At 39.7% G+C, this 17,594-nt stretch overlaps 1 protein-coding gene across 1 annotated transcript in view; it reads right to left on the reverse strand.

Annotated features, from left to right (window-relative positions):
• LOC138742667 (sodium/hydrogen exchanger 9-like) overlaps positions 1-17,594 on the reverse strand; it is a 391,181-nt gene that overhangs the window by 169,723 nt on the left and 203,864 nt on the right. Inside the window, exons 10-11 of the mRNA XM_069897383.1 lie at positions 14,031-14,144; positions 6,834-6,945 (exon numbers count right to left, since the gene is read on the reverse strand). Coding sequence (XP_069753484.1) covers positions 6,834-6,945; positions 14,031-14,144 — 226 coding nt within the window. The remainder of the gene's footprint in view (positions 1-6,833; positions 6,946-14,030; positions 14,145-17,594) is intronic.

Raw genomic sequence — 17,594 nt, forward strand, 5'->3', positions numbered from 1 at the left:
CCCTAACTGGAAAAGTGAACAACTTTCTTATTCCTCAGCAATATCACTGGGTGAATAGAATGAGAAGAAACAATCCGACATGTGGAGGCTGGGACTGAGGTACACTGTTGGGACAGGGTACATGGGGCACTTGCCCATTTGGTTTTGACTTGGGAGTAGTTCATATTGAGACTGGGTGCCTGAAATGGGAACAATTCTATGGACAAGCATAAATAATCACCACCTAAAAGAAGACAGTTCATGGAAACATATTATCTTTATCATATCAGTAACATTCATTACTCTTTTCCCTCCTAGTTAGCTACAGCCTCACTTTTGAGGGGGTGATTAAAAGCCACGTGGTTGGTCAAGAGAGGGCATGTTGATCACCCTCAAACCCTTCTTCAATCTGGTAGGCATACTACTTTATTGACTGGCAGCTAGTGACAGAAGACCCTGGAATGGAAATGCCAACATTTCGAGCCCTATGCATCTCTTTGTAAACATTGGACCGTATAATGGTTACAGCTCAAAAGTAGGTTAATTTGGTCCATCATGTCCTCATTGACCTTCTATATAGCCTTGCACATTGTTTTCTCACCATGTTGACAGGAAGTGGCTAGCTTATACAGTGCAAGCTCCCACAAGCAGCAGTGGAATCAAGATCAACCCCCTTCCGTAATATTGATGAAGGGATAAGATAACCAGGGCACTGGGGTGAATTCTCCTCCTCTTCTTCAAAATCACGTCCAGGGTCTTTCACAGGCACCCAGAAAGTAGACGACCATTTTTTCAATGTCTCTTCCGATGGATAGCACCACCAATATTTCAGTATTCCCAGAGCCACACAGGAGTGAAATCCTGGTGTATATGCTTGCATACCAAGGCTCGGATTGACAGCATAACTTTCTGACTCAAAGGCAGAAGCAATAGTTTTAATCCATAGTGAAGCTTTGGTATTCCTACTGCAGGCATAACATTAAAGCATCCTTTCCTTTTCAATCAACCCATGTTCTGGAACCTCCATGCCAATGCAATCATGAAGAAAGCTCGCCAACAGCTACATTTTGCGAGGTGCTTGAGGAGGTTCGGTACATCACCGAAGACTCTTGTAAACTCCTACAGGTGTACCGTGGAGAGCATTGTGGCTGTTTGCATCATTATCTGATATGGAGGCGCCAAATCTCAGGACAAGAAAAACTCCAGAGGTTTGTTAACTCAGCCTGCGTCATCACGGACACCAGACTTTACTCCATCGAGGGTATCTACATGAGGCGGCGTCTTATAAAAGCAGCCTCTATCCTTAAAGACACCCCACCTTCCAGGCCTTGCCTTCTTCACTCTGCTACCATTGTGAAAAAAGGTACAGGAGCTTAAAGACAAGCACTCAGTGGCATAAGGACAGCTTCTTCCCCGCTGACATCAGATTCCTGAATAATCAATGACCCAAAGCACTGCCTCACTTTGTGCGCACTATTTTGTTTGAGTATTTTATTTAAAATTTTCTCCATACATGCAGTAATCAGAATTAATATAGTAATACTCCCTCCCAAACCCCCCTCCCTCAAAATAGTTAATATAAAAGATATAATATAGCTATATAAACATAGAAAGAAAAGAAAGACAAAGAAAGAAAATATTCAGGATTACCAAGATGTCATCTAACACAAATTCTTAAATATAACTTAGAGGAGCATCTTGCAGGTCTAGAGGCATAGAAAGGACATTATTACAAATTTAAGCCTAATATTTGGGTGTATGGGTACCAAATTTGTAAAGACATAGTATATTTTTTTCTCAAGCTATATGTAATTTTTCCAAAGGAATACAACTTTGAATTTATGCATGCCATCTTGGCATGCCTAAAAATATATCTGATTTCCAAGAAACTGCAATATATTTCCTTGCCACCGCTAATGCTACTTTAACAAATTCCATATGATATACTGATTGCTTTAATTAAAGCCTTGTTCCTTCAATATTTCCTATAAAAATGTCTGGATTTTGCAGAAAAGAAACTCCTGTAACTTGTTCCAAAAAATACTGTAAATCCACTCAAAAAGAGCTTTACATTAGGACAGGACCAAGTTGAATGCAAGAAAGTTCCTACATCTTCACCACACCTAAAGCATTGATCCGATAAATCTGATTTTATTCTATTCAATTTCTGTGGTGTGAAATATAATTGATATAAGAAATTATACGGAACTAATCTATATCTTAGTCATACAATCTGTACATAGATCTGCCCATACTTGCTTATCAATTACATTATTCAGACCTATTTCCCACCTTTTTCTAGACTTATGAATTAATTTAAAAGTTCCTACTTGTTAATATATTTAAAAAATGTTCATGTTCATGTTTAATTGCTGTATATGTCATATATTATTTGTTTTTTGAACGAATAAATAAAAGTTTAAAAAAAAATAAAGAATATATCATAGAAGTAAATTTCTTAACAATTCCTCTTCTAATAGGAGTTTTACTTCCATACAACTATGCAACAACATGGCTCGTCCTAACTTATCCCTCAAATATGCTCTGACTTGGAAATATAAAAAAAGTGTTATGAGTCATACCATATTTATTTCTCAGTTGCTCAAATGACATTAATTGACCCCTTTCATAACAATCTTCAACATTTATAAACCCCTTACAAAACCAACTATCCAAAAATTGATTATCCTTTGAAAAAGATGTGAGGATTTTGAATCAAAGGCATTTTAGGCAATGTACATCCTCTTACACCAATCTCATCATTTATTTTATTCCAGATATTAATTAAATGTTTCAATAATGGTGTATCTTTATCACCAACTATTAATTTTGGTTGAAAAAATATGTAAGGAAATTTCTCTGGAAATGTAAAATACCAAGAGTTTCTAAAGAAAAGTTAACATGGAAATACGAGTTTCCTAATTTTAAAAATTGTTATCGAATGGCTCAAATGAGATTTCTTGCTTTTTTTTTCAAAAGGGAAAAATTGGCATGGGTTAAAATAGAATTGAATAAAATAGGAGAGAGAAAAGCTGAAGAATTCATATGCACTAATTTTTTGTAATTTATTGTCATAAAAGTGGTTTATATGAATGTTTACACTATGAAGCTGCCACAAAACACCAAATTTCATGACTTGTTCATGTCAATAAATTCTGATTCTGAAAAGGAGGTTAAAAAACTAGGCTGCCCTGAAATTTCAGTGCCATTTTGTGTCTGGTTTAACAATTCATCTAGACAGTGAAACCTGAACATGATAGCCTCTTAGCTGCTCATCAGCCATAATTACATGGTATTTTACCCCTTACTGAAAAAAAATAGGTGCCATTAATACCAGATTGTATTCCATTCATTTGGGAATAATCTGAATACAGTACCATCTGCCAGAATTTGAACATACATCTGGTCTAAATTCAATCCAAGTGGCAGGTGTATATTAAGTGAGCTCCCAACTCATGTATTGCGATTCCACTGTTCAAAGCACGGTTCTATCCGTAAAATCAAAATTCTTCGCTTCCAAAGAGTGCACCCTGAAGCCAAAAATTAAGGTAGCGTCTAGTCAGGTGGGTGTCTTACTTGTGGCAACTTGTGTAGAGATGTGGACAAAGAATTATATAAAATGAGGCAAAAAACAAACTGCTGGAAGAACTCCATGGGTCAAGCAGAGTATCTCCAGTGGTTCACTCTAGTATCCCTTGTCTCCAATTTAAAAGGAAAAATATTATTTGATTCAGTTAAAGTTCGCAACACGGTTAGAGGTGTGCCAGATGTGGATATAGATTGATGAGTGGACTTTGCTGCCTGGGTTGGGAGTTAAATGGATGGTTCTAAATGATAGCACTGGACAATGAAGATTTTTCTTCCTGAACACATTTGGGTGTATTTTATGGATTTGGGCTACTGATCATGATTTCCTATCATATACTGTTTTGATTTCCTGTCATATTTTAAGTCTACTGCACGCCGACAAAACCGTGAAGTGCAACATGTCACTGCAAATTAATTTTCTGCTTCACACTTGGACGTCTTCCCTGCTGATCTTGGTGCAGTCAGTGACGAACATGGTGAAAGGTGTCACCAAGACATTGCAACCATGTTAAAATGGTGTCAGGGCTACTGAAATCCATCAATGCTGGCCAACAATTGTTGGACACTGATATGAGATTCATCGAAGGCTGAGTACAAGAGAAAATCAAAATATTTTTAGGGCAGTTGGACTATCGCAACGTGCCAGCATCATTGTGTAATTAAACATTCTAAATTCAATAAAAGTTAATTTAATGTTTCTCCAACTTCCTGCATGATACAGCAAATCTGAAGCTATCTTTGTGTTCAGCTTGAAGTTGTCTATCATAATCCCCAATATTTTTTCAGGAAGCGAACCTTTTGACAAAATTTGTTGTCCAGTGAATTAAATCAATTTGACCAAATAAGGGCAAAAAGGGAGAAATTTACAGGTTAATTTGATGCTGATCATTAAATCATGTAGTTCATAACAGGAGACCACATTCTCAGGTTGTAGTTCATAGTTGTTATTTGTAAATAAATCTTTCTCTTTGGCTTGGCTTCGCGGACGAAGATTTATGGAGGGGGTAAAAAGTCCACGTCAGCTGCAGGCTCGTTTGTGGCTGACAAGTCCGATGCGGGACAGGCAGACACGATTGCAGCGGTTGCAAGGGAAAATTGGTTGGTTGGGGTTGGGTGTTGGGTATTTCCTCCTTTGCCTTTTGTCAGTGAGGTGGGCTCTGCGGTCTTCTTCAAAGGAGGTTGCTGCCCGCCAAACTGTGAGGCGCAAAGATGCACGGTTTGAGGCGTTATCAGCCCACTGGCGGTGGTCAATGTGGCAGGCACCAAGAGATTTCTTTAGGCAGTCCTTGTACCTTTTCTTTGGTGCACCTCTGTCACGGTGGCCAGTGGAGAGCTCGCCATATAATACGATCTTGGGAAGGCGATGGTCCTCCATTCTGGAGACGTGACCCATCCAGCGCAGCTGGATCTTCATAAGCGTGGACTCGATGCTGTCGACCTCTGCCATCTCGAGTACTTCGACGTTAGGGGTGTAAGCGCTCCAATGGATGTTGAGGATGGAGCGGAGACAACGCTGGTGGAAGCGTTCTAGGAGCCGTAGGTGGTGCCGGTAGAGGACCCATGATTCGGAGCCGAACAGGAGTGTGGGTATGACAACGGCTCTGTATACGCTTATCTTTGTGAGGTTTTTCAGTTGGTTGTTTTTCCAGACTCTTTTGTGTAGTCTTCCAAAGGCGCTATTTGCCTTGGCGAGTCTGTTGTCTATCTCATTGTCGATCCTTGCATCTGATGAAATGGTGCAGCCGAGATAGGTAAACTGGTTGACCGTTTTGAGTTTTGTGTGCCCGATGGAGATGTGGGGGGGCTGGTAGTCATGGTGGGGAGCTGGCTGATGGAGGACCTCAGTTTTCTTCAGGCTGACTTCCAGGCCAAACATTTTGGCAGTTTCCGCAAAGCAGGACGTCAAGCGCTGAAGAGCTGGCTCTGAATGGGCAACTAAAGCGGCATCGTCTGCAAAGAGTAGTTCACGGACAAGTTTCTCTTGTGTCTTGGTGTGAGCTTGCAGGCGCCTCAGATTGAAGAGACTGCCATCCGTGCGGTACCGGATGTAAACAGCGTCTTCATTGTTGGGGTCTTTCATGGCTTGGTTCAGCATCATGCTGAAGAAGATTGAAAAGAGGGTTGGTGCCAAAACACAGCCTTGCTTCACGCCATTGTTAATGGAGAAGGGTTCAGAGAGCTCATTGCTGTATCTGACCCGACCTTGTTGGTTTTCGTGCAGTTGGATAATCATGTTGAGGAACTTTGGGGGGACATCCGATGCGCTCTAGTATTTGCCAAAGCCCTTTCCTGCTCACGGTGTCGAAGGCTTTTGTAAATAAATAAAGATGGGTAAAATAATATACAGTAATGGCCCTGTTATCCAGAATACAAGCAACTGGCAAAAAAAAATGGAAAATAAATATGTAAAAAAAATGGGTTTAAAATTGGTGTACCTCACTGTTAGTTTTCCAATCAGGCAACACCCAGTATCAACAACCATAAATTATATTTATCTGGCAATCCCCATAGGTGCAGGATACCAGGGGTTTTATTTTTGATGTTTTCATGTGCTTTGATTATGTGTGTGCTCCATGGTCCAGAGAAATGCTGTTTCATCTGGTTGTAAATGTACAGTCAGATGATAATTAACCTGAACTTGTGGGGATCAGGCCCCATTTGAATACCAATTACTGCAATACATTGTATTCTGAAAGGAAAAGAGCAAAATGGGGCCTTGATGAGTTGGTACAGACACAATGAATTGAATAGGCTCCTCTCATACTGCAATCATTCTATGGTTCTTATACAATCAAACAGAAACATGAATGCAAGGTAAACAGGCTTCATCCCTTATGTCATCAAGATCATTTCAAGCAGTGATGCTAAAAATAAACCGTCAATATAACCAGCAACCTACATTAATGCATCTTCTTCAATGAAGAACAGAGACACCACTGAACAAAGAATCAGCTGCTTTAGAATTAGAGGCCATTTGGTCTACTGAGTTTACGCTGGCCCCAAGAAGACCAATGCTGTCACACCTATTCCCAACCTCTCCCACCTTCCCATATAGCACTCCAACTTAATCTATTTCAAGGGCATATCCAAAAACCTGTGAAAGGGATGAATGACAAAAATGTTTCTGCCATCTCCCTTGGAAGTTTCAGATCATTCCAACTGAGTGAAAAAATTTTTTGCCCAAGATTTTAGAGTTTATAACATCCACCACCTTCCCTATTAAAACCAGTCATGTTTTTGTTCACTTATGATTAGAGGGAACTGACCTGAAAACATCATCATGTGTTGGAAGTTCCACGGAATTCTCCTTTTTCGTCGGAGGTTGAGCAGTAAGCTTAGAGGGTATATATTACAAGCACGAGCCACAAAGATCGCGATCTATTGAAGCAATATCTTAAGGAAAGCAACAAATGTGTCGGCTAATAAATAGATAAAATTTAAAAATTTTAAATTTAGACATAGACCACGATAACAGGCCCTTCCAGCCAACCCTCCACCCCCGAGCCCATTCCACCCAGCCACACCCAATTAACCTGCCACCCCCATACGTTTTGAAGGGTTGGACGAAACTGAAGCACCTGGAGGGAACCCACGCAGACACGGAGAGAGCGTACAAACTCCATACGGACAGTGCTGGATTTGAACCCTGGGTTGCTGCCTCAGTCACAGTGTGTGCTAACACTTGTTACTAGGTTTCCCAACATTACCCATCACACTGAACCAAGAGACCACAAATGACCCAATTTATTAGAGGAACCTGTTACATGCAAACAGTTGTTCAGACAAAAACATCAAACCATGTGCACGACCTTCATTTTAAGGATCAAACTAGTGAAAGGAACCAATATAAAGAATGGAATACAGTATAGCAGAGAAACAGTTCCTTCAACCCACAATTTTTGAACTGAAGATGATAACAAATGAAACTAAAACTTTGTTGCTTGCACATGAAACGTATCCCTCTAGTCCCTGCATATTCATGTGTCAAGGGGAATTACGTGAAAATTAGAAAATCTGTGAAAATTAATTTGAGAACTTTTTAAAAATATATTTATTTTGCTTTTTTGCTCATGGAATAAGAATGTTGATGTTTACCAAAGAGGGTTATGGGGTGTGAGGTTTAGTTTGTTGAGCAGGTGTGTAACATCATGGGTACAACATCATGGGCTGAAGGGCCTGTTTCTGTGCTGTAATACATTCGATATTCTATTTTTTTTTGCCCCATCCCAAATCACCCTGAACTAAGGTGACTGTTGATAATTATGAGCCTGGAGTTGGATATCGATCAGGCAATGTACTGTAAGTAAGGCCAGCAGATTTATTTCCCTGCGTAACATTGATAAACTAGATGGGCTTTTACGACGCAGCAATTTCATGATTAACTTCACAGACGCTGGCTTTTTAATTCCAGATTTATTTATTTAATTCCACGAATATCGTGGTGTGATCTAAACGCATATCTCTGGATCAATGGTCCAAGCTGAATAATGGTTCATCGATGTATTCAGAAACCACCAAGCACATGGCTCAAGGAATAACGATCGCAGTATAATCAGAATAAAATAAGGAAATTTTAAAAAATCTGCCGGAGGAACTCAGCAGGTCAAGCAGTCCCAGTGGGAGAAAGAGGATTGGCGGCGTTTCAGGCCGGAACCCTCCAGCGAGTTCACTGATGCTGCTTGACTCAGCAGATTGTTTTTACACTAGGTTCCAGCAGCTGCAGTCCCTTATGTACCAGCATGAGAAAATAATTGACCATTTTGTCCACAAGATGTTAAGTTGCCTGTTCCGCTTAACCCTAACCCTTTGGCTCAGGAATATTTAAAGCCTATTTCAAGTTCAAGTTCATTATCATCTGACTGCCCAACTAAGACGAAACAGCATTTCTCCGGACCACCGTGTACACATTTAATAACATTTCTCACACAACACATAATAATCTCATTCATCAATAAAATACACACATATGCATAAATCTTCTGCTGTAATTTACTCATAAGGTTACAGTACACCGTTCGTCAAATCTCTCAGTCTGTGGGAAGAAGCCATTTCCCAGCCTGGCAGCCCGGATTTTGATGCTCTTGTACCTCCTTCTTGATGGCAGTGGAACAAAGATCCTGTGTGATGGATAGCAGGGATCCGGAAAAAAGCTGGGTTGTCCATCAGCTCTAATGTTTGCAGCATTAAGTGCTTTAGACTAGAACAGTTTTGCTTAAAACATGCTAAGAATTCAACCTGTCGTCTACCCTCTTTGTCACCTCTTCAAAAATTTACAAGACTTCCCATCCACAAATCCCTGCTGGCTCGCCTCCATTTTCCCTTGGCCATCCAAATGTTGAGAGGGCTTGTGGGCCAGGAAGGCCTGTAACCGTGCTGTATATCTAATTTTAATATTTAATTAATGACACCAAATTTGCCATCCTCTAGTCTTCCAAAACTTCTCCTGTCCTTAACGATTAGTTAAAAAAGTCTGTCAAGGCCCAAGCAATTTCCTTGTTGCCTTCCCACAATGTTCTGCCATGCACCTGATCTGGTCCCTGAGATTTATCCAACTTCATTTGAGCTAAGACTGCTAACACCTCAGTCATGCTCTTGGCTAAATTTATTTAACTCCATCATCTTCCACTCCTGATATCCTGTTCCACGGTGAACTCATTCACATAATATTCATTTAAGATCCTCCCCATCTTCTTTGGCTCTAACCATAGACACTCCTCTTATCTTTGAGGGGATCTATTCTTTTCCTCTTGACCCTTTTGTTCTTAAAACACATAAAATATTTTTGGTTTCTCCTTTATACTAACTGGAAAAGCCATTGAAAAACCTATTTCAGCCCTCCTTACTTCACCCTTTACCATGCTATGACATTCTTTATATTCCTGAAGGGATTCCCTCGAACATGTCTGTCTGGATCTGATATATGCCTCATTTCTCTTTCTGATCTATGTATCTACTTTTAACCAGAGATCATTTACCTCACCATTCCTGTCCCTTACCCTTCTAGGTTCATGATTGTCCTCGACCTTCCTTAATCACACTCTTAAACACTCCCATTTGACATGCTTTTACTTGTTGTCGGTGTGCTGTGCAGCGAACAAAATTTTAAAAAACCACACACATTGTGAATGAGTGGAACGAACCAGCCGACTTTGCTGGAACTCTCTGAGAGCTTTTAAGCACCACTCCCATGATTCTTTTCGGCCCCTCCCATGGGCACCATTGTGATGTCAGCCCAGTGGGAGCCTGCACCTCCATGACCCAGTTCGCTTGTGGATCAGTGCAGCTCACTGAATGGTTGCATTCAGTCAACCATTGCTAATAAGTCAAAATTGACCTTGCCCCAATTTAGGATCCTAACTTGAGAACCAGTGTTATCCTTTCCATAACTATCTAAAAGCTAATAGAATTGTGGCCACTGGTCCTAAATTGTTCCCCTACTAATCCCAAAATTATCTAACCAGCTTTATTCACATATTACTGCATAAAGTTCTGGACACACTAAACAAAGATCACCACATTCAACTCCCTAACACTTTGTCATTTCGAGTCAATGTTGGGGATGTTGGAAGCACCTGCAGTGACAGGTCTGCTGTTCTTTCTCCTCAACAGATTATTGGTCCCCCTCCGGTTTAGGTGTAACCTGTCTCTCTCGAACAGATCATCATTAATCCAGAAGAGATTCAATTATTCTGAAACCCTCTCTCCTGCAACAGGTGTTCATGGGCTCTATCCTATTACTAGTATGAGGCACTGGTAGTAATCCAGAGGTTTATACCTTGTTGGATCTACTATCTTTATCCTAAGTCACTCGATCCCATTCCAGGACCTTTTGTGGGACCTCATCCCATTCCCTACCTATATCATTGGTTCCAAGGTGCCCCACAACTTCTGACTGCTTGTTCTCCCCTTTAAGAATGCTGTGGATGATGTGACACAACCTTGACCTTGGCATCTGGGAGACGTCATATCATCTGGGAGTCACAATCCTGTCAGCCCCTCTATTGGGTCCCCTATGAGTATTTCTCACCTTTTCTCCCCCCTTCCTTCCTGTGCCAGAGACATGACTGCTGCGACTTTGTCCCAGTCAGTCCCACCCCTGCCCCCTTGCCAATGGTATTCAAAACAGTAAACTTATTACTAAGGAGTGGGGGGGGGGGGGGGCGTGCCCACTCAAGCTTCTCCCTCTACTTTTCCTGGTGTCCTCCCTGTCTGTACCTACATTCAGACCATCTCAAAAAAGCCCTTATCAATAATGTCCTCAGCATTCCAAATGATTCAGTGTACATCAACTGTAATTCCAGCCCCTTGATCAGGAAATGGAGTTGGATTTACATGAGACTGGTGTGAACAATTTCGGCAGTATTCTCAGAACTCTTTGAAGCAGTGTTTGGGAGATAGCTAACATCGTTTTAATGGCAGAAAATGCGACAGAAAAATTTCGAGGCCATGAAGTTTCAAAGTACATGAATCTGTACAAAAGATATTCAGGGTAATTTTAAGATGTTTCTTGCATTCTATGCATGATGATGCTCAGATTTTGGTTAAAGCAGGTAAAATATTATGAATGACCCGGTTTAGCGCAGTGGTTAGTGCAATGCCTTTATAGCACCAGAGATTGGGACTTGGGTTCGAAACTCGCGCTGCCTGTAAGAAGTTTGTGTGTTCACCCTGTGTCTGTTTTCTCCCACCATTTGAAACATACTGGGAGTGTAAGTTAATTGAGTGTAAATTGAGTGGCATGGACTCGTGGGCCAAAATGGCCTGTTTCCGTGCTGCATGTCAAAATTTAAAATGTTAAAAAAATTTAGAAAGCACAATTTTTTTGAAATTCTCAGCAGGTTGTAGAAGAGAAAAAGTTAATTTTAATGTTTTAAGTTTGTGCATCAGTCAGACAGGTAGGATTCTGACTTGGGGCCTTCAGTAATAATCCCATGGAGGGCAGCTTCATACGATCAGCTCCTCAGCCAAGCTATTATAGTTTTACTCTGTCATGCTTATTCAAGCTCCATTGAACATATATCCATTTCTCTTCTATGTGGTGAAGTGTCAACTGAGATGTCCCCACGGTCCTCAACGTCTTACCACAGTTGTCAGTTCTGAGTTAAACTAGCAACCATCCAAGTCTTTTTTCCTTTAACTGATCCCATCTCAGTTTTCTGATATGAAATCAACTGGCCATGCTTCACTCCCCAGATAAAACTCAAAAGAAAAATGTTCAATCTTCACGGTCAAAGTTCAAAAATAGGTTTCAGTGAATTCACCCCCCACCCCCCCCCCCCCTTACACATTTTATACCTGAGGGACTTGGACCCTCTGGGAATTTGATGCATCCACTGAGCAAGGCATTGTACTTCTCCATTCTGATCTAATTATTGTTCAACTCAACGTCTTCTGACACTTTGTGACCACACACCAACAAGCTGATGAAAATAAATTTATGGGCTTTCAGTTATCCTGGTCCATACATTGAAAAGGTCAAATTAGAAATACTCTAATTCAAAGGTATTAAAAGGGTAGAGGATCTTTCTGAGAAAGGAAGCTTTCTTCTTTTTATTCAATTGCAAGAAAAATGACATATTTCAATGAATTCAATATTTACTTATTATGAAATGTGATCTTTTTTAAAAGCTAGGAAATTAAACTTCCCTATTCGTCAAAAAATGAATTACAGAATCTTTGAAAAAAGGTTTTATCTCAGAACTATATAGTTTATTACAAGAGAAGATGAAGAAAATTGGTGTTTTTAAGAATAAAAAGTTAAAGGGAAAAAGATTTACAACTTACTATATTGGAGGATGATTGGTTAAAGATATGTGAGAATGTGGTAACTAAATTGATTAATGAAAGGTATAATTTAGGTAATTATAATTTTGTACATCAATTATATTTGACACTAGAGAAGTTGAAAAGATATGGATTTAGGGATTCAGATATATGTTTCCGGTGTGGACGAAAAAAGGGACTTTTTTTAACATTCGGTTTAGTTATGTGAAAAGGTGCAAATTTTTTGGTTAAAAGACAATTTTGTATAATATTCAATTATTGTTTGACCCTTTATTATTTTTATTAGGGTTTATTACAGACTTAAGGGGTTTGAAATTGGATAAATTTTAGATTGCTTTTATTTGCTTAACTTTAGCTGTTGCGAGAAAATGTATTGCATAACCTGTCAATACTTACGTTGATTTTTATAAAAATATATATTTTCTGAAATGAGGCAACTATCTAGTAAATTCCCTCTAATAATTATGTTAAGAAGAAAATGACTGATTTGTTTAAAATGAAGTTCATGTCTGGTATGGAGGTGCCAATGCATAGGAGAGGGAAAAAAAAATCAAGAGAGCTGTTAACTTGGCCAGTGCCATCACGAGAATCAGTCTCCACTGTATCGAGGATATTCTCAAGAAGTGGTGTCTTAAGAAAGCAGCCTCTCTCCTCAAGGACCCTCAACACCTGGGCCATGCCCTCTTCACACTGCTACCATCGAGAAGAAGGTAGTCTGAAGATGAGCACCTAGCAGATTTCAAAATGGACATTGAACCATAGATTCTACCTTACTTTCTCCTATTTTCTGGTGCTATTTATTTATTTTTGAAATATAATTTATGGAATATTTGCATCTGTAAAACAGTGAATCTTGCGACATGTTCATGACAATAAAAAAATTCTGATGACTATCTTTTTCCTTTGTGCAAAATTATTTTGTGTTTCAGGAACTTAGCGCATTTGAATATTGTGATTTTAACATTCAGTAATGTAATGGGTTAATTGCTTCACTTTTGATATTTTAGGACCAGACAGCTGAAAACACAGCTATGAAGTTTTCTCCTTAAACCCTTCTGTATTTCCACTTGTCTTTGCTCTAAAGACTTCCTTAAAACGGCCATTTTTTGACCAAGGCTGTCTTTCTCTCATTTATCTCATTGTCAGATTGATAATGTTCCTGTCAAATATTTTTACCATGTTAAAGGCCAGTTATGGCTTCTCTTCTCCCATTTTGGTGCCTTTGTGGATTCACTTTGCCTTTGTCCCACCTTCAACTGAGGAGGGGACACATTCTGGAATTTTCTTTCTGGACTTCTCCACCTCTTCATTCAGTGTTTTTCTATTGCACCTCTTGTATTTCCAACATTACCTTCATTGGAAATAATATGGCCACAATATTATCTTGACAAAGGGCTCAGGCCCGAAACATTGGTTACCCGTTGCTTCCTCTTGATGGTGTGTGACCTGCTGAGTTTCTCCAGCACTTTTGACAATTGCCCAGTATTTCACAGTTCAGTGTGCTGTCCTTATTTTAACTGAATTTTGATGAAACACAATGAAACATGTTCACTTTGTTAAAATCTCTATGTTAATGTCATTGCAGTTGCACTGATCAGTGCTCACCTCTATTTTTTACAATATAGGAAATCAAAGAAAATCACAAGGACAGAACAAAATGCTTCTTAGACAAAGGATACAAAAGCTCCAAAAATGAAGAGGGCATTGAAGATGTGGTTCTGGTAGGTGAACAGGGCAACCCCCATGTAACAGAAGATGAAGTTCTCAGCCATGAAATTCATGAATTCAAAAAGCTGCAAAGCAAAATTTTAAAATTTGGTTACATCAAAGAAAAGCCAACACCAAAATTCAAGGAATGAGGAGCCACCTGAACCCTCACCCCTGCTATTCAATACTTTTGAGATTGATCTACTGCAAACTGCTTCCCTTCTTCCCTGCTAGTTCGACACACCCCTCAATTCATTGATCTTTCAAAAATGTATCTGTCTCCCCTTAAACACCTCCAATTTGTGAGCTCCATAAGTCCCACCGATGGGGAATTCCACAGAGTCATCTATGAGAAGAAGTTCCTGGACACTTCATACTGCTTCCTATTCTTGTAATCATGGTCTTGCTGGTGAAAACACTTCAAACATCTACCTCTTAGGATTGTGAACGTTTCAATAAGAGCAGCCTTCATTTATCTTGCCTCTGAATAATACAAGTCTAACATGTTTATCCCTTTGTGAGAAGACATCCCTCTCGTCCTATATCAATGTATACCCTTTATAAAGTAAACGAACCAGAACTGTACACAATATTCCAGGTTTTGCCTCACCATCGGCCTTCTATTATTCCTGATGTTTCATTAAAATTTCTGTTTTGAATACTAACCCCCCTGAAATAAAGGCTGATATGCCATTTGCCTTGTTAATTACACCCTGCACGCTAAATTGTTTATATTTCATGCAGGAGCACACCTTGATCCCTTTGTACTCTACTCATTTGCAATTTGTTTCTGTTTAGGCAAGAGTTTGTCTTTTGATACCTCTTAACAAAATGTGTTACCTCACACTTTACGATATTAAACTCCATTTTCCCAGCATTTGAATGGCCATTCAATCTGTTCAAACCCTCTTGCAAATTCTAAAGATCCTCTTTGTGGCATGGCCCTCCTATCTATTTTTATATCATCTGCAAATATGAATACTTTACACGCTGCTCCCTCCTTCAAATTATTAATATAGTAAAGAAGTAATGGCCAAAGACTGATCCTTGGGATAATCCACTGCTTAAGTCTTTCCAGGCTAAAAAAAAGACCCACGTATTCAAATTCTACCTTCTGCCTGATCACTAGTTTTCAATCCATTTCCACTTCTCCGGTGTCTGTTATCTCTCTTTCTTCCCTTTCCCTCTGTCTTCTTTCACAGAGCCAACATCAATTCTCATCTTTCCTCATCATATCCAATTCACACCTTTTGGTTGTTGGTCTGGACTCCTTTCCCTGCCACTCTTTAGCTGTTATTCAGATGACTTCCTGCTTTTCGCTTATACCTTATAGAAGTGCTCATGCTCGAAACATCATTAATGTATCTTTACCTCCTATGGACACTGTGAGACCGGTTGAGTTCCTGCAGCAATTTTTAACCACAATTACACCATCTGCAGATGCTTCAATCCATGTTAACACACTGCCCTTATTACCACGGGATCTTCTTGAGCACTGGCCTTTTTATGTCGAACTTTATTGAATGCCTTCTTCAAATCCATATATGGTATATCTAAAGGTTCCCCACTATCAATTCTGCTTTTATATTCTTGAATAGCAAATTTGCCAAACACAATTTTTCTTTCACAATACCCTAGTGACTTCATTTGACTGTAATATGCTTTTCCAAATAACTTACTTTTTCTTTCTTGCTTACAAATTCCAGAATCTTCTCAACAGCAGATGTTAAATTCAATTTATAGCCATCACTATATAATACTCAGTGGCCAAATAATCTTTACTCTGAGTGTCAGTGGTAGTTGGGAAATGGGGTTGGGGCAGAGGATCTAATTCCAACATCTACACTTTTATCCAGCTGCAAAAGTGTAGATTTGGGTGGAGACTGGGAGATCACTTCATCAGCATCTTTGCTCTGTCTACATCAGTTATAGGGATTGCCCAGTGGCAACCATTTCAATTCTGCCCCCCACTCCCTTGCTGATAAGTCTGTCCATAGCCCCTTGCACTGTCAAAGTAAGACCACCTGTAAATTGGAGGAGCAACATCTAATATTCCATCTGGGTACTCTCCAACTGGATGGCATTAACATCAACTTTTCCAGTTTCTATACTCAACCGCTCCCGTTCTTCTTCTCTTCCCCATTCCGGTCTTCTTTCCTCCAGCTCTCCACCTCTTCCCTCTCCATTTACAGAGCCATCCCCCCTCCCCTGTTTGCCATTGTGCCCTCCCTCCCTTATCCACCTATTACCACCTGCCTGTGGGCATGTGCTCCTCCCCTTCACCCTCCTCTGCCTACATTTTGCTCATATTTTGATGAAGGGCTCAAGCCCGAAACGGTGATTACGTATCTTTATCTTTGCTACATAAAGTGCACTGTCTGACCTGCAGAGTTTCTCCAGCATTGTGTTTTAACTTCAAATCACACTGTTGGCAGACTTTGTGTTTTAATCTTAATTATTTTCAAAAATTCTCCAGTGGACTTTCTGTGGTGAGTTTAATGGAAAGTGTACGAAGTTACTGAAGAAATGGAGTATTAGTCTTTTTCCTCTTCAGCTAATGTTGTCCTACCATTTATCCTGATACAACAGCAGCCAATTGTTTATGTTTCACTTTGACGGCCTATCCACATCATCAAATAGCTCACGTAAAGCCACCATAACCTTTAGGCTCACAGTCTTTGCTTTTTCCCTTGGGGTGGTGGCAGTTTAAGGCATTCTGAATAATACATTCATCTGAATCTAGCATTAACTCTTGATTTGTGTCCAAACAGACCTTGTTATCATTCAGGACTGGACAAGGGCTGCATTTTGAAAGCATAATTATTCCCCAAAAGGACACAATACTGTATTCCTAATGTATCTGACCATGCTCCATAATCTCCTGAGCAATGGAGCAAGAAATTGTAACAAGAAATCTTCACCTGGCACAAAGTTCTAATAATATAATCTGTCCTCTTCAGAGTCTAATCTAACCGAATCTGCTGTGACTATCTATTATGTGCTAGCTCTCCGTAACAAAGCACTGGAGCTCTGTAAGCATGATACATGAGCTTCTTAAATTAATGCATCCCAACAAGTAACTGCACAACAATGAGCCCTAAAGTAAGACTTTGATTTATGACTCTGACTTGATTGATGACCTTCTTAAAGTAATAGCTGCAAGACTCAAAAGTCTTTAGACATAGATGTTCATGAAAAGTTAGATGATATATTTTGGCGTGAGATACAATGCACTGGAAGCTGCAATAATCTTGTTAACTGTGGCTAGTTGAGATTATTCACAGATTTCAAGGTCTGACTTTTAACGATTTTGCTCCCATACTATAAAACTGTTCTGCTAAGCAAGAAATAGTTTTCAAAGATATAAAACTGAGCATATCTTACACAGATCTCTACAAATCTCTGGTGTCACCACACTTTGAGTATTGTGTTCAGTTCTAGTCACCACATTATCAGAAGGTTGTGCAAGCTATTGAGAAGGTACAGAGGAGATTTACCAGGATGTTGCCTGGATTGGGGGGTGTCTACCTAGTGTC

Source organism: Narcine bancroftii, chromosome 9, assembly GCF_036971445.1.
Source record: "Narcine bancroftii isolate sNarBan1 chromosome 9, sNarBan1.hap1, whole genome shotgun sequence".
In the NCBI taxonomy this organism is placed as follows: Eukaryota; Metazoa; Chordata; class Chondrichthyes; order Torpediniformes; family Narcinidae; genus Narcine; species Narcine bancroftii.